The sequence below is a fragment of the Hesperophylax consimilis genome, chromosome 11 (assembly GCF_061612785.1).
Source record: "Hesperophylax consimilis isolate HC1 chromosome 11, BYU_Hcon_1.0, whole genome shotgun sequence".
Taxonomy (NCBI): Eukaryota; Metazoa; Arthropoda; class Insecta; order Trichoptera; family Limnephilidae; genus Hesperophylax; species Hesperophylax consimilis.
Genome location: NC_142846.1, coordinates 13781446 through 13807039, shown reverse-complemented (window position 1 = coordinate 13807039; position 25594 = coordinate 13781446). Strand labels below are relative to the sequence as shown.

Genomic DNA, 25594 nt, shown 5'->3' with positions numbered 1-25594 from the left:
CGGACGCAATCGCCTCCTAGACCTAGGTAAACCCCACCCCATGAACCAGGGTATCCCTGCTAAATCACTAAATGAGATCAGATTAAACATTCAGGAAACTATTATAATAAGGTAAAAGGCTGTAGGAGGGAATTTATTATAGGTATTCTTTCTGCAATAATATGCGAAGGTATGTTGGAGTTCTACCCCGCGATGCATTTAAGAGCAGTTTTGAGTTAATAAGCCTGGAGTCATGTTCTGGAGCACAGTGCAGATAAAGTTTTGTTTAAAAAAATTGAACACTTGTGAAAAACTCATGCAAATTAAATACTCACCTTTAGTACCTACTTCATCGCAGATTTCGCCTATGTATTTACACATTAACACATTAGTTTAAGAACAACTAAATTTTAGTGATTCAATTCAAATTAGTTTCAATCTTTATTAAAATTCGGTACATATAGAGCTCTGTTTGTTGTCGGCGAACATCATTCGTAGAAGGAGTCATAAATTGTTAATAAATTCCCATGTTTTGGTAGAAACATGGGAAATCATCGTAAAACATGGCAATAACTTGTCTCATAGAAAACTTGAGGAAGGTTTGTTGGGTATGAGCTATTGCAAGAATTTCAGGAGGAATAAATCTGTGAGATTGGGAATCTTCAACCCTTGTCCTGAATTGATGATTGTTTTACATATTATGTCGGTACATGGTTGAGCAAAATTTTAATCATGATAACTATGTACCATACAGATTTAAACCAATTGCCTTAATAATGGGAAACTTCGTTTTCTATGCGCATAATATTTAAAGTTCTCAGATATTTCTGAAAGATTTAGTATTAATATCACTTTAGCCAGGCAGTAAGGCTCATTTAATTTTTCAATTAAAACAGCTTTGATCTCTCCAATAAAAGGCTCAGAATGAAAAGTAAACAGTATCAAGTCTCATAAAGCTTCAATCCGCGGTATTCCTGGATCTCAAGTCTCTATCTAAAACAATTTGCCCACAAAGACCGCCAATTAGCTGGAAACTGGAAATCTGCGTCAGTGAATAATAATTGTATGATATAATAAATTGCAAAAGTTTTCCTTCTAAAATGTTTAAGTATTTTGAAGTTAAAAGAAAATTCGTATCATTAATCACTAGCGGTGGATAAAAAGGGAGACTCAGATCATTAAAAATATGAGCTTTAGAAGCTGCAAAACGAAATAATGATTTTGTTGTGTGAAGTTGAAGTGTATCAAAAAAGCTTAGTTCGGGACTCGTAATATCGGCACTTTATTTGCAATTGTATTATTTGATTAGCCCTTCTTTAGGTATTAATTAGTGTGAATTTGATTTTGGCTGGAGGGTAGTTAAATCCAGATATATTGAAACATGTTGTGATGCCGATGAGGAGGGAAAGATTACGTGGAAGTCAAAAGTACGATTCATCCAGTAAATTGTATCGAACGATCATTATTCTGGTTTCTTACCCCTTCCAAGTATCATTCCGTCGCACACCATTCAACAATTGGGGTGCAATAATACCGATTGATTCGGTTCACTTTTGTGTTGCGTTCGAAAGAAAATCATAAAATATACCGATAAATGACATATTTTTTAAATTAATTTAGAAATTATTTTATGTGTGTAAGATTTATTTTCGTATCCAACGAATTCCCCGCTTTGCGCATTTGCGTTAGTGTAATACCAAAGGGAGTTACAGTTCCCTTTTCACAGGCTTTTGTCCAGTTACTTTACATATTTAGCAATTAAATTAAGCACCGCTATTATTTAAAAGAAGAACAGTCTTTTCGTGTTCCAACAAACAGAATTACGCATGTCACATTTTCGGTTGACTTTCATAAAATATAGGACATGAGAACGCAGGGTTAACGGAATGAATGGTTGGCAATAATAATCTACGTGGCGAGAGATTATTTCCCCTTTCAGGAATTGTGGCAACAGGTCTTTGTGTGAGTCTCCATACAAACTTTACCTGAAAAGATGATGGATGCCTGAAAAATCTCACAATGCGTTTTGTGTATAAATTATTGGATTTTAAAGCGAATAGATGGAACTAGTTTCTTTGCTGTGCTTAAAAATAAATTACAAGCATGAATTAAATAGTACAAATTAATACTTCTCTTTTCTTCTGTACGTAAAAAAATTAAGCCCGAAGGTTGTGATGAATATTTTAGCATATAGGTATTTAAATAATAGCCCTTTTTAGGATTCTTTGTCACATAATTTTGAAGTTGTTTCATGGGTCTATTGTCGCACGGAAGAAGATACATCATTGGCTTCATTATAAATACTTGTTATTCATAAATTGTGTAAGTTTATAAAATTAGTTAAATAACACTTAAATGATTTAATTTTACTTTGTATTTCTGTTTACGTATTTACTTACATACGATAATAACTCTATCTTCAGTTAAAAGTCCTTATGAATTGGAGTAGTTAGTCATACCTACATAATTCTAATTAGAAATTACTAAGATATTATTTCAACGCGTATAATGGCGCAATGGCGACGAAGGATTTGGATTTATGTAGTTAACGTCTAGCCTTTCTTTGATATGTGCTCATAAATTCCTCATGAACTCGCTAACTGACAACCTGACCCTACCCCTGTAACCCTGGGAAATAGTACCTACTGTGTTTCTCATCCCCTAATGACTCGTTATTACCTACCTACGTGATTACCGAAATAAAACTACATTGGTACATTTCTCGAATAAATTCATTATTCATCTCGAATCATCGGACTGTTAACTTTGATAAGTGGAGATGTCAGGGGATGGTACTTTCAAAGCTTCTTCTTTATTTAGCTCAAAAAGTTTACCTGTTATTATTTCTAGTGATATTACTGCCATAGCTCCGAGGTATGTTATAAAGAAGTGGATCCAGTTAACAACTTCTCAGAGACGTGTAAACACCATTTTGGGAACATCAATGACTCCATTTGGCATTTCACTGTCACGTTTCTCATGAGTGTGGATCGTGACGTGTTTAGGAGCAAAAACAACGATGAAAGAACTTTAGAGATTCCAAGACATGGGTCAGTGTTAAAGCTTTTTCGTTTTTTTTTGTTCAACCAATAGTTGCCAATATGTAGAATAGAACAATTTAATATGTACAAAATTTTGACTCCAAGACATCGTAGAGAAAAGCTCATATGGAAAAGTTAACATTAACATAGTTAAGTTAACATAGTCAACGACTGTAATTGTAACTTTTATCAAATTAATAATAACTCGATAACTGAGTGTTATCCAAACTTAACATAATACGTACATAGCCTACGGTAAGAAAGTCGATATTTCCTTATATATTTTCAAATTCATTACCACAGCTGTAAATACAAGAGAAATTTTATGAATATTTTTTTAGTTTTGATATAATAGATTTGATCTTCTTTAGTTGTATTACCTATTTCCTAAGGGAGCCACACATTATTTCCCTAGACATGTTGTTAGCCAGATGTTATGTGCTACTTCAATCTCGCCAGTCTGTTTGTGTGTAGTGACACGAACCACAGATTTTGACAAATTGTTCTCGCACGATTGTCATTTGCCTCGAGATATTTTTCAGGAAAAAATACATACGTAAAGAGGTGCTTTCGGAAATAACAGATCGAATTCCAGATAAGATAAAAAACACCACCCTTTGATGTTTTATCTGTATTTTCTAGCGGTTTTAATAAGAGATTTATTTTATTTTGTTTGAACGATGAAGCAATATTAAACATATGTATATTAAATACTAATCATTGAAGAATAAGATAATACTAACAAATAACATGAAACAGAACAAGAAACGGAACACAAAAAGATAGCGGTCGCAGCTGGGAATCAAACTCAGGATCTCTGGCTTACAGGAACAAATCCTCAATCAACTCGACCATTTTGATTGTTCGATTCCCAGTTGAAACCGTTACCTTTTTATTTGTTATGTCTTGTTCTGTTTCATGTTTCATTTAGATTTCTTGGTATTATCTTCTTCGTCAATTATTAATATTAAATTACAATGACGGGTACACCCTTCAAAAGTCATAAGAAAGTTATTTCAATCAAATGGAACGCATTCGGTATTAATTTCATTGTGGTATACCTATAATATATATCCTTGTAGGTAGGTAGTATTAGAGTGTTTGTATGTTTGTTGGTGTGAGAAGTGGTGGTCTGTAGAAGTGAAACGGTATGTATGTATTGTGGATATTATTAGTACAGACTTCTACAAATTGGCCCATAGATCAAAGCGCGACAGAACGCCATTATTCAAATAATAATACATTCGATTCGTTAAATACAATCTGTCGCTAGATGTCACTAGGTGTCATTAATTAAAAATATCGAGTTCGGACGAGCGAAACACTCAAAGGGTTGAACTTTTATTCTGGTCACGATGGTTCGCTTATGGGGCGGATAGTGGGAGGTTATTGATATTCATGACACGGGTGCAAAATTTGAAAACATAAATTAAATTCAATCATCTTCAAAGGATACCTACCAAGCAAGATTTATAAAACATTTATGAGAACGAATTTAACAAACCTTTTACTTTTCTCTTACGAGAATTTAGTTATTCTTGAAGGGATTCATCAAAGGATTTTTTTTAGTCATGTATTTTTTATTCGACTGTCATTAAAAAATCTTTGTCGTAGCGGTGAAAGCTTTGAATCTTATCCAATAATTCGAATTATTTGATTGCTTGGAAATTTAATTAATCTTTCGGTGTAACATCAAATTTTACACCCTTGAACAATGACGATGATGACTGATGAGTAATTTCGAAATAACCGATTAAACTTCATCAGTAACCGAATAAGAGGAATAAAAAGGACCTCAATCACATTTTTTCAGTTGGCTTATAAAAATTTCATCCCTGACCTGATCAGTACCCCGGTTCTATGATAACTCAACACAGTGACAATTCAACACAACTTTAAACTATGATATAAAGTCATTAGAAACGATGAAAAAAAAACTTTTTAAAGATGTGATGTTATCATTTTGATGATTTATCCGGTCACAGTATTACCCCCTGCAACATAATTTATGCATATTCATTTGTATTTACTGTTTTTAGGTTCATGTGTTTATTTTTCGTGTATTTTATACGTAAATAAATAACATTAACTAATTTATTAATTATTGTAGCATCAACTTATAAATAATCACATACTGAGATTTCCAAAACAAAAGTAATTTCACCATGTTAATCGTATTTTACTATGTACCTAAATAAGGTAATTACTACTAAATTAATGTACGCTTACAAACATTCCAAAATCACATTAACTTGATACTGGTGCACACTCCTATGGGGTAAATAGCCATTTTTTAATGGAATGAAAATAAAATTACGAAATATTCATAAATCCTTTAAAAATAAGTGATCGGATGAAATTTTGACATTGTTTAGATATGTTTTAAATCTAGTTTTAAACAATAGAAATCATTCAATAGTAAATAATATCGATTATTATTATAAAGCTCTCGCCCTACATTACGAAGTTAGTGCTTTAGTAGAGGAAAATACTTACTACTTTTAGAGAAACTAGAATAAACGACGGTTGTTCCTACAATTAAATGGTGACCGGATAACTCCTCGAAATTACAACTCAACACACCTTTAAAAAGTGCTATAAAGTTATGAAAAGTGATGAAACAAAAACTAGGTTAAATATGTTACATATGCAACTATGTAACCTTGTTTTTGTTTCATAACTTTTAATGTCTTAATATCATCCTTTCAAGGTGTGTTGAAATGTCATTTTGAGGAGTTATCATGGAACCCAATTAAATACATACCGTATAAACATGTCCAAGATGAACTGTTTTGCAAACCAATGGTATATGCCTACAAACGTTGGCGGGCGTGACGTCACTATCTTCTTCCACACGAGCTTAAACGAACATGGTGAACACGATTTGGTGACAATTCAGAATTCGTAAAATTTAAATCGATGTAGAAAACCTTTAAGTCAACATGAAAATTAAAGTAGAATACCGTTAATATATTATGTGCCTGCCTAATAATGCGTTATTAATGTCAGTACCTATTATTTTTATAGGAATACACAATCTAACAATGTGTATATTCTTAGTGTGACCACGAATATAGGCATGACAACATAAACTAAATTAGACGACAATCTAGAAACAGTCAATTTCGGAACAAAGTGGTTTTTATTTATTTTGTGAATACTTTTATGAGAAAGATAGAAATCAATTAAGGGAAACTATCACTTAGATAATCTTAATCATAAAACAGTATTTAGAATAATTGTTTCTTATTTGTTTTCAAAAATTTCTAATGAAAATACTATTTTTATAGAGTAATTAATTTATAATTTTATTTTAATTCTACTCAGGCGAAACGATAGAGAGGCTTCAATTTATAATAGCGACTTCACAAAGTTAGAATAGAAAAAAACTGTAATAATTTGAAATAATATTTGAATTTATCACATTATTTGACCGTCTGTTTTAATTACTTTACAGAACACCTATCAACAAGATGCAGTGGCACAACACAGTATTGCCCGCAGCCCTCCTGCTCGCCGTATCCTTCCTGGTGGCCGCCGAAGCGCAGGGAGCCCAAGGAGCATACAACAGGTAAAGACATACACATATTATTTATTATGAATTATTTTTGTTTTTAAATTAATGATTTCCCTTATGGCCACCTAGCGACATTGATTTAAACTAAGTCGCCACTTTTGTTCTGGCTGTAAGCAAAAACAAAATGGTAACAATTGCTTGCGAAGTTTCTCAACAGATGTCTCTATTGATATCAGACGCCTAGAGAGATTGTATTTAAGCAGTGCTGCCATCTATCGGCAAAAATACGAGTAATAAATTAGTAAGGCTGCGTAGTCAAGTTTCAAACCATTTCTAAAATATTTTCCTCATTCAGAGTTGTTCGTAAATAAACAAAACATGTTTTGCATATTTTCAGCTACTACTCCGAAGGAGATGCCGACCCGTATCCAGAGGTGGTGATGGAGATTCTCGCAAGAGTCGGACAGTCACTTCTCAGACAACGAATGCAAGGCCAATAGTAAGTATCAAAATTATTTCACCATTGTCATATCCCGTATGGTCTAGTGGCTAGGATAGCTGGCTTTCACCCAGCAGGCTCGGGTTCGATTCCCGGTACGGGAAACTAAAAGGTTTCATTTTGCATTTTCTGTTTTGAAAACGTTTTTTTTTTGTTAATTTCGTATCGCACTGATTTTGCGCGATTTTATTTCATATATGAGTGAAATTTTTATGAAGATTTATCCACAGTCTATGTACTGTTATTATGTAATTATTAAGCTGTAAAGATACATCTTGTATCGTAAAATGTACATAAGTATATAATATGTAGAATAATTATTAACGATTAGGAAAGACAGACCTCTTCAGTTAGGTAGAGATTTAAAATAGGAGTTTGGGGGTGGTAAGGAAAACATCACGAGTTGTGACCGTGTTGGATACTACCTTTTTACCCCGCCAGAGTTCGCATGAGCGTGGATCCTACCACAAGCCGTAAACTCGGAATATATAATATTATGATACCTACCCATCTGCCTGAACAAAGTTTGAAAAATAATAGTGTTCGAGCCAGTGAAATTTTTTTGAACAAGTCGTACAATTCTTTTTTTGAATTAAAAAAAGTTAAGTATAAAAATAATTCAAAGTTTATAATTAGGCATGTATTAACTAACAACTTACAAATCTTAAAATTTCAGAAGAAATTTTTGTTATTATTTATTAAAAAAAAAACATTTTTTTTCAATTGTTCACAGAACTACTAGTACCTAATATTGTGCGGGAAAGAGACATTTCAAAAATGTTGTCCCACAAGTAGGGGCTAGTCTAGACGTTGAAAGTCAATACATTGCACAAAATTTGTATTGAATATTTGCAAAACAGTAGATAATATTAATTTGTCGGTAGATACTATCCTAAATCTGAAGCCGATTAGTAGGATAATTTGTATGACATCGTTTTGTGGAAAATCTCCTGAAGGGCGTTTTTTCAATTTCTCTAAATACAGCATCCACCGAATTCGATACAAAATAGGTAACCACGTCATGTCAATACTAAACAATAGCAAATTTTCTGCTGACATGATAATTTTTCGTTGCTACGGTCAAACTTGGTTATCTCCCTAAAATACCAATAATAATCTTGTCTATTTGAGTCCCTTTGGAATATATATTGTTTTCGGAAAGAAATAATTTGAAAGTTAGGGAACCATAAATTTGAAGTTACATGCAATAGTTTCTTATTCAGGCGTTAGATGGTGTTGCTAGTACCGTCCAATTTCAAATGTAAATAATACAAACTACTATCTAGGTAGGTACTTGCTTAATTTTTAGTTTCTGTTGCGTTATTTTGTAATATTTTTTTTATTATTTTTTATATTATAAATTATCGACCATTATTCTGACATACGGCTAAACTAAATAAAAAATATTTTTATATTATTGACAGCTATATGAAATTTCAACATGTTTTTTTTAAAATTTCTAATAACCAATTACGAATTAAATCAAATTAATATTTAATAATCCTATGAGAGATAAGTATACAGGGTGTATCGGCAAGTACCCGACAAACTTTAACCAGCTATTCCTTAGCACATTTGAAGTAAAAAATGTTATAGGCACTTTGCTGTCCGGTAACATTTTTTTTAATAAAAAAGTTATTATTCATATACTATAGTGGTCAAAAACAAATTTATGTGTTTTTATTATATATTATTCATATTTTCACCACATGTCACCAATGTTTTATCCTTTGTCAAAGTTTGAAAACCCGTCTGGCAAAATTTTGTACGAGTTTCGTTGAATAATGTACGTACGTACCTACATTGGCGCGCTTTTACAATCACAACGAAATGGCACGGCACCATTCGTCTCATTTTTAACTATTATTATTTAGTGTGTACGAAAGAGCGAGGACCCTTTTTGACACACTTGCTAATAACAGCTGTTGAACACGAGAAACAATGCAAATGACAGTGACGGAGTGTGGATTTTTTATTTATTTTTTTGTTTTTAATGGAAACAAAATGTTACCGGACAGCAAAGCGCCAATAACATTTTTTACTCCAAATGTGCTGAGGAATAGCTGGTTAAAGTTTGTCGGGTACTTGCCGATACACCCTGTATATGTACCTATCTACTCCATTTTTGCGCTCGTACAATAATTTGTAATTTAATAATTACAATATTTAATATGAATTACCTTTTAGAAATACTGTAGATTAATATTCTAGGGTATTTGATAGTACTTACATAATATAATTTTATAGGAACAAAATTTTTTCCACTTTTTATAAATTTATTGTTGTCGTGGAATTTTATGCTTTTTTTTCATTGGATTCTTAGGTATAATCACCTTTTATCCAAACCTCATATTTCCATCATAATTATGAAGGAATATATATTTATTTTTCTTAATATATATGTGATGTATCAGGCACCAGATACCCGACAACCTCAGGTAAGTTGGAATACAAAATGTAAATATCATTTTGCTATTCGGTCACATTATTTTTTCATTTAAAAACAAAAAAAATGTTTCCATCGCACATTACATGTCGCCACTGGGTACAACCTATCGCATCACGTGATAAGCATTCGTTCCAGCAGCGCCGTACATCGTACATACACTACATACGAGACGAATATCACGTGATCTGTTGCCAAGTGTGGCAGTGTCATAAGTGGCGATGTGTGAATAAAAAAATATTTTTGTTTTTAATGTGGAAAAAATGTTACCAGACAGCAAAATTATAAAAACATGCCTATTTTTTTCGTCAGATAATTAGCTAAGGTATTCCTGTCGGGTACGTGCTGATACACCTGTATAAAACTCATTAAAACGTGTTTTATTTTATCAAAGTGCCTCATGAATTTATATAAAATGTTATAAATTATTATCTCTCAAGATAGTTACTGCATTTATAATGTAATAATAATAATAATGATCGAATTTGATGGTCTAATCAAGACAATTCAATCTCTAAATAGATATCCCAATTCCAATCCCTTGGCAAATGGCAATACCGATATTACAAGACAACATATAGGTATATTTATGAAGTAATATAATATTTTAGTAAGCGTCCCGACGGAATACTAATGGGAAATGAAACCCAACTTGTAGATAATATCCAGAAGGATGTGCCTCTTCGAGTTAGTCGCTTCGTCAGGACCAAACTTCAGGACCTTGGCGCAAGGTCAGGGCGTTATATTAATTAAGACCTTAGTAGCTTATAACATAGAACGGAAGGGCGACTTCCTCCGATAACCACTGGGCACTTGAGCACTAACCGTTCTTTCAATTTAAATGGTTTTTGGGATCTGCCATAGTCTTCGAAGAAGATTGAATCATTTCGGTAGATGAAGTTATTTCTGATACTAACGACCGCTGGACAGATAAATCTCTAGAGTTGTTATATTTGATACATAATACAGGGTTTTCCAATAAGAGGTCTTATTTTGATATTCCATCGTGAAAGATCAATGGTTTTGTTGCTTGTGTGGCACGTAGCGCCATCTTGTTGAAAGTAAACGTTGTCCAGATCAATACCATCCAATTCCGGCCATGAAAAAATCATTAATCATCTCTCGATAGCGCAATCAATTCACCGTAACTGTTGTTCCAGCCTCATTTTCGAAAAAGTAAGGTCCAATGACTCCGCCGGACCATAAACCGCACCAAACAGTCACACGTTGAGGACAGAAAGGCTTTTCAACAATAACTCTTGGGTTTTCCGAGCCCCAGATGCGACAATTTTGCTTGTTGACGAAGCCACCGAGGTGGAAACGGGCCTCATCACTCAAGATGATTTGCATTTGATTCACTCAAGTGAATTTTAATAATTTCAATGCGGTGTTGAAGCGTGTATCGTTCCATTTTTATTAATGGCGTAGTTTTACTTGTCAAATGTCAAAAAATGACAGCTTCAAAAGTAACATCTACCGAAATAGCGGGCTATTCAAAATAACACCTCTTATTGGAAAACCCTGTATTTGATAACTGATTTGACAGATAACTCAGATAACTAATGTTGCCATTTACATAACACTTAACGACTCCTAGGCCCAAGATAGTCCTATATGTAATGGTAAAATATTGGTACTATTATTCCCTTCAGATATATTCTAAAAAATATCCGTATTTATACTGTGTTGCCAGCTCGACAGCCGTTAAGTTGCTGGGTGAAAGTGGGTGTAAACTGTTGAACAATTCTTTTGTAAAATGGTCCAAATGTCTGACCAGTTTTTGGCATTTTTCTTTTCGCTTTTCCTATGCCTGTTCCGAACTTGGAATAACACATGTCCTATTTCAGTCTCTTTCCCACACGGAGAGTACTAAGCAGATTATGAGTAATTCTTAATAAATTAACAATATTTTATATACGTAAGTTTTCTTTTTGCAACACCCCGAGGCTTTGCAATTTTTTTAGATTTCCTGTCTACACACTAGTCACTGATCATCTAGGTGTGGTACATCCCTTTGAGAAAAATTGTAATTACATTTAAAATTATCGTTTTTAGAGTAACAGCATGATCACAATACATTTGATTTACGCTTAAGGTGAGGAAAACCACACATATTTAGTTTCACCGCAAACCAAAACGGCAATTTCTGTAATCGGTTGCATCACCGAGGAAGTGGTACTTATTTATCGTTATTACTCGGTTAGATTTTTCGACCCACAGTCCTAATAATGTCAACCGTTTGGGTGATGACAACTATTCAACAAGTCTGGACTATAAATAACTAGTTACATTATGGTCTGCAGTGATTTCGGTGGTCCATTTGATCAACTGTATTATCTGCTGTGAATGGTGAAATGGATTTGTAATGCCCTGACTTTGCCAATATCTTTACAGAGAGTAAATGATGGATAGTATCCGATCAATCTTGTACCAATTTCAGCATCTTATAATCTATAATACTTAATTAAATATGTCTCAGAATCAGAACATGATGATTATCAAGAAGATTTAGATGTCCAATCCAAACTTTACTCACTTTTAACACCTTAAAAATGTTTTCTCGATAATAGTTATCACAATATATAATACATAAAAGATATATACGTGATATTCAAAGACAAACAACAATATAAATTATTGAGGCGGCAAGAACAAGAGTTGCCTATTTAAAAAACGGTTCCATTATATTTAATCAAAATGACAATCAAATACACTTTTAAAAAGCGATATAGCCGGTGAAATAATTACCTGTGTAACCTATTTAACCTAGTTTTTTTTTCATCACTTTTCATGACTTTATATCACTTTTTGTAGGTGTGTTGAACTGTTATTTTGATGAGATACCCTAAAAAACGGTATTTGAACAATAAGACATAGACCAGTGTTGCCGTATGCTTTTATGATTTATTGTTTTTGAAAGAATTTTATATGTAATATTTAAATAATTTTACAATAGCTCCACACAGGAGGCCCTAAGGAAAAAATACCCTCAGGGCCAATGTCATCTTTGGAGATGCTGTGTGGTGGGTCTTTTTAGGAAAAGGAAGGAGAGGAAGTTGTGGGAAGGAAAATTGTGTGAGGGGTGAATCCATCCCTCTCCGTGTCCGGCGGGAGAAGTTAAAAAGTCTCGCTCAACCAATCTCTCCCGTTATGCAGTAGGTGGGCAAACGCATCTGCCGCCAAGACCTAGATAAACCTCACCCTATGAACCTAAGACACCAAACGTAGCAAACTATTTGGGGTGACCTTTGGCAGGGGTGTTGGTGTTGTACCTATACACGCCTCCCAAACTGAAAACTTCTATCTGTTGTCAATAAGAAGTTACTGCCATATATTATTAATAAGAATTAATGAGAAGTCAAAATATTTTTAGGTCACATCGAAGGTTATACCACAAATAACCCTTTTAGGCCAAAAAGTCAATTTCTGAAAAACTTGAGGCAGGCCACTCTGGTTCTTGAGTCCCCAATTTATTATATTATTATAATTATCATAATATGGAGACGGTATGGACAATGTATTATTTGTTCCGACATGTTCGTTTTACCGGACGAGGCCATTTATGAATCAATGCAGCTTTGGTCACTATCTCAATTACAAATTCCCTGCTCGGTTACGTGAAAAGAGAACATTTAGGTAACAGCTACCATGACCATTTCTATATTTACCGTTATCTAGCTTACAGGAAACCTTCGTACGTAAAGCCAGGCGCCCAACGATCGGTACTTAGCGACCGGACCTCCTTACCGGAAAACCTCCCATTAAAGGCTAGCGTCGCTATATCTTTACTGATGATCATTAATTTTGCTTCCATTATATTAATTTTCTTTCTTCGTAGTGTAATGGTTAACAGATTTTACTTTGATAATGAATATTAAAGGTTCGAATTTCCCATTCCTAGGTATTGGAGAAAACACCTTACTATATTCCTTTACTAGCATACTTACTATTGTATTATTAAAGAGAAAGATAATACCAATAAATCTAAATGAAACATAAAACAGAAAGAAGACACAGAAAAATAAAATGTACAAAGTTTTTATTTGTTTATTGTGGTTACTTCCCGAGGAAATGACGATGGCACAATGCTGTAACTGCAACTTGAACACCTTTTTGTAATGACAATGTATAAATACAGCATTCTGCCAAGATATCCCCGAAGACTCCAGACCTCACGTATCGTCAACTATCCGTGCCCTGCTCGTCGTATGCTGTGTCAGTAAGCTATATCTCCAAAAAGATATTTTTGGGATAAATTATTGTTTAAAGTTTTTTTCGACATTTTATAGTTATTTTCCTCACAAATGAATCGTAGTAAAACATTGAAATTTTGTGAATGGTGTGCTTGGGAATTAATTTGGAATAGAAAAAAACACAAAAATACATAATGGGTTCGTATTTTTATTACAAAATTTTAAATGAAGAAACAATCTAACTATTCACGAAATTTGAAATTTTTACTAGGTACTCTTAAGTTTGTAAGATAAATAACAAAATGTCCAAAAAAGTTAATACAGCATAATGCCATTACTCGAGCGAATCAGAGATTCATTAAAATATTGTATAATTGCAATCCAATAACAACGCATCGCTTACCACCAATTATAATTCCGTTCCATTGACCGGCCAAAAGTTCAATAATTAAATTCAGTCATTTAATTGAACTATTTCTGAACAATGACGTTATATTTTTAGATGTGTTTATCGACTCTGCTTGGTGTAATCCGACTGTTAAGGTAATTCAACCACAGAAGAGATTCTGTATTCTATGAATTCGGTAAAGATATCAATTACATTGAACCATTTGCGTGCATTTTCAACTGGTTTGGATTTTTTATTGAGAATTCGGAATTTAAAAACGTACTTATAGCCCTTTGACGTCATTATATGAAACTGTTCTTTTTGTTATACAGGGTTTTCCAATAAGAGGTGTTATTTTGATATTCAATCGTAAAAGATCAATGGTTTCGTTGCTTGCGTGGCACAAAGCGCCGTCTTGTTGAAAGTAAACGGTGTCCAGATCAATACCATCTAATTACGGCCATAAGAAATCATTAATCATCTCTCATTCACCGTAACTGTTGCTCCAGCCTCATTTTCGAAAAAGTAAGGTCCAATGACTCCGCCGGACCATAAGCCGCACCAAACAGTCACACGTTGAGGATAGAAAGGCTTTTCAACAATAACTCTTGGGTTTTCCGAGCCCCAGATGCGACAATTTTGCTTGTTGACGAAACCACCAAGGTGGAAATGGGCCTCATCACTCAAGATGATTTGCATTTGATTCACTCAAATGAATTATAATTATTTCAATGCGTTGTTGAAGCGTGTATCGTTCCATTTTTATTAATGGCGTAGTTTCTACTTGTCAAATGTCAAAAAATGACAGCTTCAAAAGTAACATCTACCGAAATAGCGGGCTATTCAAAATAACACCTCTTAATGGAAAACCCTGTAAATAGCAAATATGATTTGTATTACTTAACAAGCATAATTTATTAATTATGTTATTCATTTCTTCTTACGAAAGTTTTTAAATTCAATTTAAAAGTTTAAAAAGTATTAGAAATAATTCCTGTGTCGAAACATATCGTGCTGGCGTTCAGCGTAAATATCAACACAAATTTGCACGAACAGTGCAGTTTCCAGAAGCTAGACTAGACTGGTTATCCTGATGGTAATTATTTATCGAACCCTCGCATTTTTAGGCGCGGATTATGGAAATTACATTTTGATTAAAAAATTACCACATGACCCAACTTAAAAAAAAAACACAAAATAGGTTATTAAGTTCTTAGCTTGGGTTAATTGCGTTAATTGGATGTATTGAATTCGTAGGTACATACTAAAAAAGTCCAAAATGGTGGAAATATTTCATAAGGTATATTTTGAACTTTGATAGAATAAAAATGGAATATAATGCATCTTTTACCATCTCTCTCTTCGTAAATACTTGTTTCTTGTAGTAGTTAAGTTGAAACGAAGTGTAATTTCCATAATCTGTGCATATTAAAAGTGCAGCGGTTAGTGAAATATTTACTGTGAATGTGTTAAAATAGGTGTCCCAGATAAAACATATTATATCTTATCTCAACGTGCAAGCAGAGTGGACTTTATCCAATAATCGGGTATAATCCGTTCAGTCTTTAGGGTCAATAAATTATAAGCACTCGCAATTTGAACGGGTATTATTTGCTTAGCTTGATTATTTATTTAAATATTACATCCGCCAACCTGCCAATCTTTAAAATGTAAACAGATTGATTAAAATGTGATTATATATCACACGTCTTATCGATGGATTTGGATGGATTTGACATACAAACCAGGAAATAAATATTTAAAATTTCAAACAAAACACGATTACCGAAGTCTACAGGTTAGTTAGAAATTCGTTCTTACTTTTCCCCGCAGGGACATGCCGCCACACAATACTATTTCGGCACATCAGCAAGTAGTGTGTGCCAAGGCAGAGCTGTGTGGTGGTCAATCCATAGCATTTTTTTTACATTCACACAGGAGTAATTTCCCTCAGGGCATGAGGAATGGAAGGAGTGAACTTGGGTCTTGAAGAGACCCAAGTTGCAGGAGGGAAAAAAACAAGAGCTCTTGAACTCAAGAACGAGTCGTAGAAACGACGCGTTCCATGTGACAAATGTTAACTGTATACAAATTTTATGTTGGACGCGTGGCTGCCGAAGCGATCAGTATCGCTAGTTCCTCTAAGTATCTTCCATTTAAAAACCGGTGGAATAGGGACAGCATTTCTACTCGATTCCGCGGAATTTTCATTGTTGTGCTCTAAAGACTGCATAAGTTTGTTAAGACGGGAGAGTCTATAAAATGGACATTCCGTTCTGCAGATCAAAGTTTTATTTAGTTCACTAATATTTTTCTTGATTCTTTTATGCTTCGTAGAGCAAAGCATTCAGCAAATCGTTGTTTATTTAACTTATAATTGCACATATCTAAAAGTAGCTCCAATTTGTTACGTAAATAGCTTGAACCTATTTGCATTGCTTCAGAAAATACTTGATCGTGTAATTGATATTCAATGAAGCATTCTGTATATATTGTCCTTGGTGGTTTTGTGGTGCTTGAACCATAAAAATTTACTGCATTGTTCTACTTATCAAGTTTGTTTACCACTTTCATATTATCACCAGAAAACGATTTTTTGCGACGTTTATAATTCTCTTTTGGTTCATGTTAATGACAGATATTATGGAAACAGATTTGCAAAGATATGTACTAGTAACAAATAATGATTTGATAATCATGAAAATAATATTTTTTTCTCATTAAATTCATAGATTAGGATTAAACTCTAAATCTTTATTGAGTTAACAAAAATCGATAAAACTTGCTTAATTTCGTGTAACTGTTCCTTGGAACATAAATTAGATTATCTTTATTGTGGAAGAAGATAATACAAATAAATCTAAACGAATCATGAAACAGAAAATATTTTTATATATATATTTTTTATTTATAAATATTTTAAAATATCGAAACATAAAATTATTCATAAAATTATTCACGGTCAACTTGATGCTACATTATGTCTTAGCAATATTAAAATAAATATCCCCAATTCGCATTGTTTAAGACGCCATAATATTTTTCACCTGAATACATTTATAAATAATATCGCCTACTTTAGCCCTCTGACCCAGATGTGTCGACTATATAACAAGATAGAGTGTGCTGAAATAGATATTTTCGTCGATAATTTGTACGGATTCAGAAAAAAAGTTCTGGCGCTATTAAAAAATATTAGCTAATTCATTGTGTCAATTTTCTCTCTATGCATACCTCTCGTATTTCTTATGCCTCTTACCACTTGTAATAATGTATAATGTAATGTGTTACTTGAGCGAGCTTGTATATGATTGTGTATTTTATTTTTATTTTTTGATGTTTTTGTTTTCTAATTGTATGTATCTGTATTTAATTTTTTGTATCTTTATTTAATGGTAGATTTTTGTAATTGTACAATAACTGAGTTTTTATAAGTGGAATGTTCTCACGTAAGTGTGATCATCTGTAAAAACCCAGTATAAATAAATAAATAAATAAAAGAACAAGACACAGAAAAATAAAAAGATAACGGTCACAACTAGGAATCGAACACAGGATCTCTCGTCTTACAGGAAGACAGGATACAGGATAGGCGTATTAACCAACTTGGCCATTCGGTTGGGACCTTTTTATTAAACGTCATATTTGCCGATCTCATATTTCAAATTCAGAATTAACAATATCAACTTTCAACTGATTTTCCCTTGTTTTTGGCATTTAAAAAAAATGAAAACAAAGTTTCTAATGAAATTGGTTTGTAACCTAGATAGTGTCTCGGATAAACAAAGCAGATTATCTTTATTTCCTTCTTGGGATCATGAGATTGTGTTTAACATTTTTTCGGTGTGCAAAGCAAACAATGTTGCTACTAAACTACAGATTTTCCTCAGGGTCTGTGCCATCTTTGGCGATGCTGTGGGGAGGGTCTTTTTAAGGAAATGAAGGAGATGAAGTTCTGGAAAAGAAAAAAAAAGCATGGTGGGCGGGTTGGAATCTGGGAGACAGTTTATGAAATCCTCCCACTGCGGATGCAAGAAGATAGCCCGAGAGAGATTAGCCAGAGAACTCAAACTCTCTCCCAAAACCGGCCTCTCCCGATCTGGCCCGCCACGCAACTGGTGGGCAGACGTATCCGCTAAGATCTGAACACACCTCACCCGATGAATCCGGGCACCAAACGTATTGAATCCCACGGGGTGACCAATATCAGAGGTGTTGTTTATTCAATAAATGCTTTTTTTGTGAGAAAAATAGTGAAAGCAATTTCAAGCAATAAGTTTCGACTTTGAATGGGTTTCACTTAACATGATGACACTGAACTAATTTTCGAACCGGGAATAAATTTCTTCTATTCATACATACATCAATTACTCATACAAATAATGTTGTTTTTCCTGGTTTTTAACGAGTATACATTTGATCCAAAACCAAGGATCTAACCGTTCTACTGTGGCGCTATTACATCTTCTCTGAAACATAAAATTGTAAATATTTTCGAAATTAAAAAAATCTGCGAACGTGTTGTGATGATGAAATCTAAATTCGATTACACAAAAAGACGTCATAGCTTCAGCAAAGGTATAACAAATAAAAATATTCCGACCTAAATACCGGAAAGACCAAAAACAAGACATTTCGAGCAAGTAAATTTTATTTCTTAAATTTGTGTTATTTCACAATTAATTAATTAAAAATAATATATAATATACTTGTGAAATATACTCTCAGTATCGGCCTTGTGGAAGAGCACCATTCAGAATTGAAACTTTGCTTGAAATAGCTTTAGCCGTGTTTGGTGAACAGATCTGTATAGCCAGGTACTACCCCACCTTCCTCTTCCCCATCTACTTCCTCTCCCCAAAACCTAACAACATACAAAAATTTGGGATGCCATAGTCTCACTGGCTCCCGATCCTTCTATTCGCGCGCACAGGAACCTTCGTGTTGGGAGAGTCAGGTGCTTGTCGTGCTATTCGCGCTATCTGTGTCACAGGTTCGCTCCCCACTAAGGTAGAAATAAGAAATTGGTTGGGCAAATGATGCAATATGCAATATATTTATATTGTCTGAAAAATTGTTAACACTAAAATCTATGTTTTTAACAAAACATAGATTCTTGCATGCCCGTTCAACGTTGGTCTGGTAAAACCGGCATATAGTCTGTTTTTAGATCGTTTTAACCAATCAAACGCCATGGTAATAAGTCAAGTTTTTCACTGTTCTGACTTTATACGCAGCGTAATATTTACATCACGTTTTTAGTAAGACTGAGTATTTTAAAAAAACCCAATGTTGTATAAGATATTTAAAGATAATTAGGATTAATATTTAACATGTCATAAATAAAATAATAAATGCTAATACTACGGAAGCATTTGAATTTAAGAAATATCTCAATAAAGATAGTAAAAATATTCTCTGGTGTGTCTCTGTGTAACTTTAGTTCAATAGACCCGGGGTTTTCTTTGTTATAATTTTTTAAGTTCAGCGGTGTTCAAAGGTAAATTTCTGACCGTCTTCTGAAAAGCAATCTTGATCTTGAGGCAAATATATTTTTTATAAATACTTTCAGCTTCACAATATTATATTCACGATGAATGACATATTCACGATGAATGATATAGACATGATTAATGATATATTCCCGATGAATTATATATTCACAATGAATGATATATTCAATATGTATGATATATTCACGATGAATGCTATATTCACGATAAATGATATATTCACGATAAATGATATATTCACGATGAAACGATATATTGGCAAACGTGGAAATTTTCCAGTACATTATGAAAATAAAGATAAGTTTCTGACAAAATGGCAAACAAGTATAATATTGATTTAAAGAAAATGACGAATGCACGAGTGTGAATGAAATAAGTAGTAGTCCACCCTCTCTGCATACCTCTTAGAGAAAACGGCGTCATGGTTAGTTAGTTGCTTAGTTCATAAAATAATATCAGAAAAAAATCACAAGCCCTAGCCCAAATTTATGTAGCTTGAGACATGCAGAGATGTCACACACACAAAAGAACTTCATTTTACTTTAATTTACTAAAAAGTCTCTTCGGCGAAGTTTTTTTAGTAAAAATATATATTTTAATATTAAGTGCGCGATTCAAGATTCAGGCTTTAAGACTTCTAAAGTACTTACGTCTTAAGAAACGGGCTGAATATAAGCCTACTGGTATAGTGGTCTCTAATGACGTCAGAGGAACTACGTCACTAGAACCTCCATTATCCCTTCCCCTGGCCACTCAGGGAGGGAGTACCTTTATTCATAGGCAGCAGGGCGATGTGTTGGTGATTTCATATTAGAAAGCTATCTTATTCAAGTTTTGAAATATCAGTTTGTATTGATTTTGACAAACACAAACTGGAAAATAATTTTAATCTTCAGACCGTCCATAAAATACGTAAATTTCACGAGTCGGGTGTTAAATTTAACATACACAATCATCACTGAAATTATCGAAGAGAATGCCTACACTAAAACTTCTTAAAAAAAATCTTGTGCGATCATCATTTCTAACCCGCATTTAAAAAAAAAAAATTAAGTGTCATTTTCCGAATTTCAACTTATTATCCAAGAAATCAGACAAGCGATTAAGTACCAACCTGAAAAACATAATATTTTTTTCAGAAAATTATATATTTATATTTTTTTTATTTATTTAGAAAAAAAGTAAATATTCACAAGAGATAAAAATATACTACATTTCATATCAGACATCACTTTTTTTTGTTTAACCAATTTGTAGACAAATATTCTCGGGTCAAACTGGGGAGCTAGTCTATGTGCTTATATATATAGATAATAATATGTATAGTTACAAAAATGGAAAAAGAATATTTTCAAAAATACTGTAAAATACTACAAAATATTGTACAATAAGAAAATTACATATAATTATAGAAACAGAATATCAACAAAAAACAACGAAAAATCAACAAAATATAAGCAACAGAAATAAGCAACAGAATATATCTGAAAATCATCGATAAAAGTCAAATTGTTATTTTAGAAACTGTAACAGATGTATAGAGAATTCAGACAATCGATAAAGTAACCACACACCAGTAGAATATATACCATCATTTAAATTTTTTTTTTAATTAAAATGTTTTTTTTTGTTTAAATTAATTAGGGTTAGTCTTGAAAACTAATCTGCGCTTTTTAACTTATATGCATTTTATTATCAATCCTGCAGTTTATAACTATATAGTCTGCGCTAGTGTAACATAAATAAGGAGTTTTATTAAATTCACATAAAACCAAAGAAACATTTAAAAAGAAAGAAAATGATGTTATTTTATCCGGTTTTTTGTTGCATTTGCAGTATCTACCCATTATAATATTTAAAACGAAAGTTCTGACATTTTTGCAATAAGTCCTCACAGTTATTAAATTTGCATGTTACTTACCTTTTCAATTGCCTAACCGGAGCAATCTCCATGCCCATTATGCTCCGTTCCCGCGTTCCTTCGTGTCCTACATACATAAAGAGGACCTTAGGCGTAGGATTATCATCCATAAAAAACATACCACTTTCTGGTAATAGTTTATTTTACTTTCTGCCGTATTCCAGAATATCTAGGTCCTAGGATTAGAGGTCGTTATCAAACATGAAATACAGAAATAAAAGGCAAATCATTTTCACGTTTTGCATTGTTCAAACTATTATCCACATTTTGACTGTCACAGCAAACACTGTCAGATTTGCGAATTGGTAACTTCTCATTAGATATGTTTAAATTTTCATGTCCACATTTTGATTGCTTTTGAGAGCAAGAAATATTGTTTGTGTTTGATATTGCACTTCTCTGGAAAATTATACTATGGTTACTCCAATGCGTAGCTATAGTATATGATCAAATTTTTCACATCCGACATTTTTCGTTAGTGCAGTCATTTGTTGTAGGAACCTTTATTGGATAACCAACACCTTTGCCATAGGTCACCCTAAGTGATTCGCAACGTTTGGTGATTTAGAAGTGGTGCCCGGGTTCATCGGGTGAGGTGTGTTGAGAATGCGCGTGCCAACGAGCTGCGTGGCGTGGCAGATCGGGAGAGGCTGGTTTGGGACGACCCTTCGACCTATCCACCTGGTCTCAACCCTCGTACCATTTATCTTCCTAGAACCTCATCTCCTTCATTTCCTTAAAAAGACCTTCCACATAGCTTCCCAAAATTATACGTACGCCCTGAGGGAAATTCTTTTTCTCAGGGCCTCTTGTGTCGAGATGATGTAAAAAAAAGTCAGGATAAATTTCTTAGTTTTGTGTGGTTTGCAAAGCGTTCGTATAAACACGCATGTAAATATTATATCTTCCCATTCCATTAGCTATTCTATATAAGATTTGAAATGCGAGGGTGGCCATTTTGTTATCCGAACACGTAGATTACTCGCAAAAGAAAACCTGCAATTACACCAAACAATTATTATTACAATTTTTTTGGTAGTTAGAATTACTTGTTTAATTAATTTGTTTTTCTAAGATTATCATGAATAACCACTTCCCAAAGTTTCGCGGCATGAGCGTGGAACACGGTGTATAAACCAATGCGATAGGAACCTACTATGCAGTCAAAATAATCGATTGCTAATCAAAAATACACCTGTCAGATGGACAAAATGATTGTAGGAGTGTTTAATACATGTTTGACAACACAAATCGATGATAATTATCTCAATGATAAAACTATATTTGTAAACAAGCATCGTTATTATCAAACAACACCAAGACGTCGAAAATATTGAAACGATTACTTTTCTGACAGTTGAATTTAATATTTTGAGAAATCTTACTATTTAATCACGGGAAATACCTGCTACAAGCATGTAGATTTTATCAAGATGCACCTGTAATAGACAATGAAATAAAATATTTAAAAAAAATGCATTAAAAATCGTCTCGATTCTTAACCAGTCAACTGTGGATGGGAAATCAGTGTCCTCCATACAAAAATCGATGAATTTTTTTTAGAGATTTAAACCATTATGTTCAAAGGAACTGTGTGAAGAATAAGTTCAGAATCGCTTGCTCTAAATATTGATTTAGAAAATACTTTTTATTTGATGTATGCAGCTTCTCTGACGCCTTTGGAATAAATTTACGACGATTTTGCTCAAGGTTACGGACGTCACCACAGCTAACTAGTTAAACAATTACAATTGACATGTTTGATATTTATTTGTTCCCATATACCTTCACATATTTTCTTTTAACAAAAACATACAGAGACAACCTATATAACATATAAATATTAAGGATTTGGGTGTTTTATTTTTGGCCTAGTCATGCATATTTCGCGTGGTAAACATCACTCGTAGAGATAAGATTATATCGGCGTGATAATTTGTCGGATTAAGTGGAACAGAACATATTATTTGAGAGATTATGACAGCTAAAATATGCTCACTGGGGGATCGATGACATGCCTAACATAATCATTTATATTATTTTGTCGAAAGTAATAAAGATATCGATTAAAAAATACCCACAGTTCTCACGTGTAGTAGGTATTTAATAATATTTTAGAATATCATATTGTTCAGTATATCATGTCGTTCAGTATATCTTGTTGTTCAGTATGTCATATTGTTCAGTATATCATGTCGTTCAGTATATCTTGTTGTTCAGTATGTCATGTTGTTCAGTATAACATTGTTCAGAACATCTTAAACAATAATTATAGTGGAGAAAAAATACAATAATTTTGATTGTTTTTGTTTTTAGTTTTGAATCACATACAGTGGCGGCTCGTGACTTTTAGGTGTACTAGAGTGCTAATACTAGAAAAACGGCATTATTGATTTTGTTGTAGTCGAAATCATCTTCTTATTTTTTAAATTCTCTTTTCAAATTAAGTATTTCAGGAAATTCGTTCGGCGCATGGCCAAACTGAAATTTTATGAAAATCTTCATTGAACAAAAGTATTTTTGGACAAAAAATTTTATTTTCCTAATTTAGAACTCTATCACACTCAAAAGTCGCAAGCCGCCACTGATGTTATCTCACAGAGGTGTGTGAGATTACATTTGCACTGATTCATTTACATTCCAGACGCTGTTTGTCTGTGGGATTATGTTAAAAATGATCGATTCATAATCAACGGAATATTTTATTAACTACCGAAAAAAATACTTTTTTTAGGTGGATTAATTTTTTCTGTCTGTGAACTTAATTTTTCTATGAATATACCTATACCTACATATGGTGATTATCACGATAATTTATTACAAAATACATATCTACTCCATTATGTCAAGCGATTTCCACTGCTAGAGTTTGATCAGTTTATTTAATAGTAATTTTGTATATGGTATCTACCCACCCACCTTAAAACATTTGCAACTGCTTAGAGCCAGATGAACAACGGCAATCAAGGTTTGGGAATGATGTGATTTCTAAGAATTGGGGAGCATAAAAAAGGATTTTAAGAAAATGGCTATTTAGTTCTGATAACTAACCTGTAGCCATTTCAATCAAAGTTTCCAATCGTAATAGTATCTTCACTTGTAAACATTTAAGTAAATTCAATTTGAGGGGTAAATATGGGTACCGCCGCCGCTCCGGGAACCATTCATTAAATAAGTTTAATAAGTCGCCCTAAGAGGTTTTGCTACGTGCGGTAACTTATTAAGGGTTATCGGGTTCATGGGTTGAAGTTTGTCTGGTCTCCTCTCCTCCCTTAACGTGAAAGACCCTCCACACGGCATCCCCAAAGATGACATAGGCCTCGAGGGAAAATACATAATTTGAATTCTATATTTAATTTGGTGACCTCTGGGTCCGTTTGTTCCTCAATGAGATCATCTTGACCCTTCACAATTTTCCTCGATTCCCTTCTAACGCATCGCATAATTAATCTTATGATTTAATAATTTCAGTGCCAAGAGGGGTCTGGACCTCGGATTCGGTCGCGGCTACCCCGCCGCCCAGGCCGCCAAGGGGCTGATCGGGCAGGCCACCGCCAACTACCCCGGAGGCCCCGGTCGCAGGAGGCGCGACGCCCCCCAAGCTTAAGCTCCTCGCGACGGCCAAGCACAGACCCCAACCAGCCCAACAAACAACCCGCCGCGCTGATCAACCAACTTCTGCACAGGATCAACCGACTTTTCAGTGATTTGCTTTTAGATTGTGGTTATATCATTTCAATAGACATCTGGAAATTTTATAAATTGTTTGCGTTTTTGTAGGTCATGCTTTTACGCAATGTAAACCACCTAAACACTGTAAGAAATTGATTGTTCAGAAAATATTTGTATAATCGAGTCATCTATGTTATCATCATAAGTTATTGTTAATTTAGTATATAACACCACAAAAATATCAGTAATTTAAAAGAGTTTCAGAAAAGTAATGATTTTGCATACTTCATAAACATCTGTTAATTGATTTAAAGTGCTTGAATAAAATTTCTAAAACAATCTGAATTTTCTTTTTACATACCTTTCAGAATTTAAAAACATTATCGATTCAATTGTTTGCGTTCATCTTAAGACCACTGCATGTT

At 33.5% G+C, this 25594-nt stretch overlaps 1 protein-coding gene and 1 non-coding gene across 2 annotated transcripts in view; both read left to right on the top strand.

The window, feature by feature from the left end:
• The window catches only part of Dh31 (diuretic hormone class 2), an 89599-nt gene extending 64350 nt beyond the window's left edge, over positions 1-25249 (top strand). The window contains exons 2-4 of the mRNA XM_089637043.1: positions 6478-6591; positions 6935-7036; positions 24969-25249. Coding sequence (XP_089493169.1) covers positions 6494-6591; positions 6935-7036; positions 24969-25104 — 336 coding nt within the window. The 5' untranslated portion in view covers positions 6478-6493 and the 3' untranslated portion in view covers positions 25105-25249. The remainder of the gene's footprint in view (positions 1-6477; positions 6592-6934; positions 7037-24968) is intronic.
• TRNAE-UUC (transfer RNA glutamic acid (anticodon UUC)) lies at positions 7069-7140 on the top strand. The gene has a single exon. It is a non-coding gene; the product is annotated as a tRNA-Glu (tRNA).
• Positions 25250-25594: the final 345 nt, after the last annotated feature.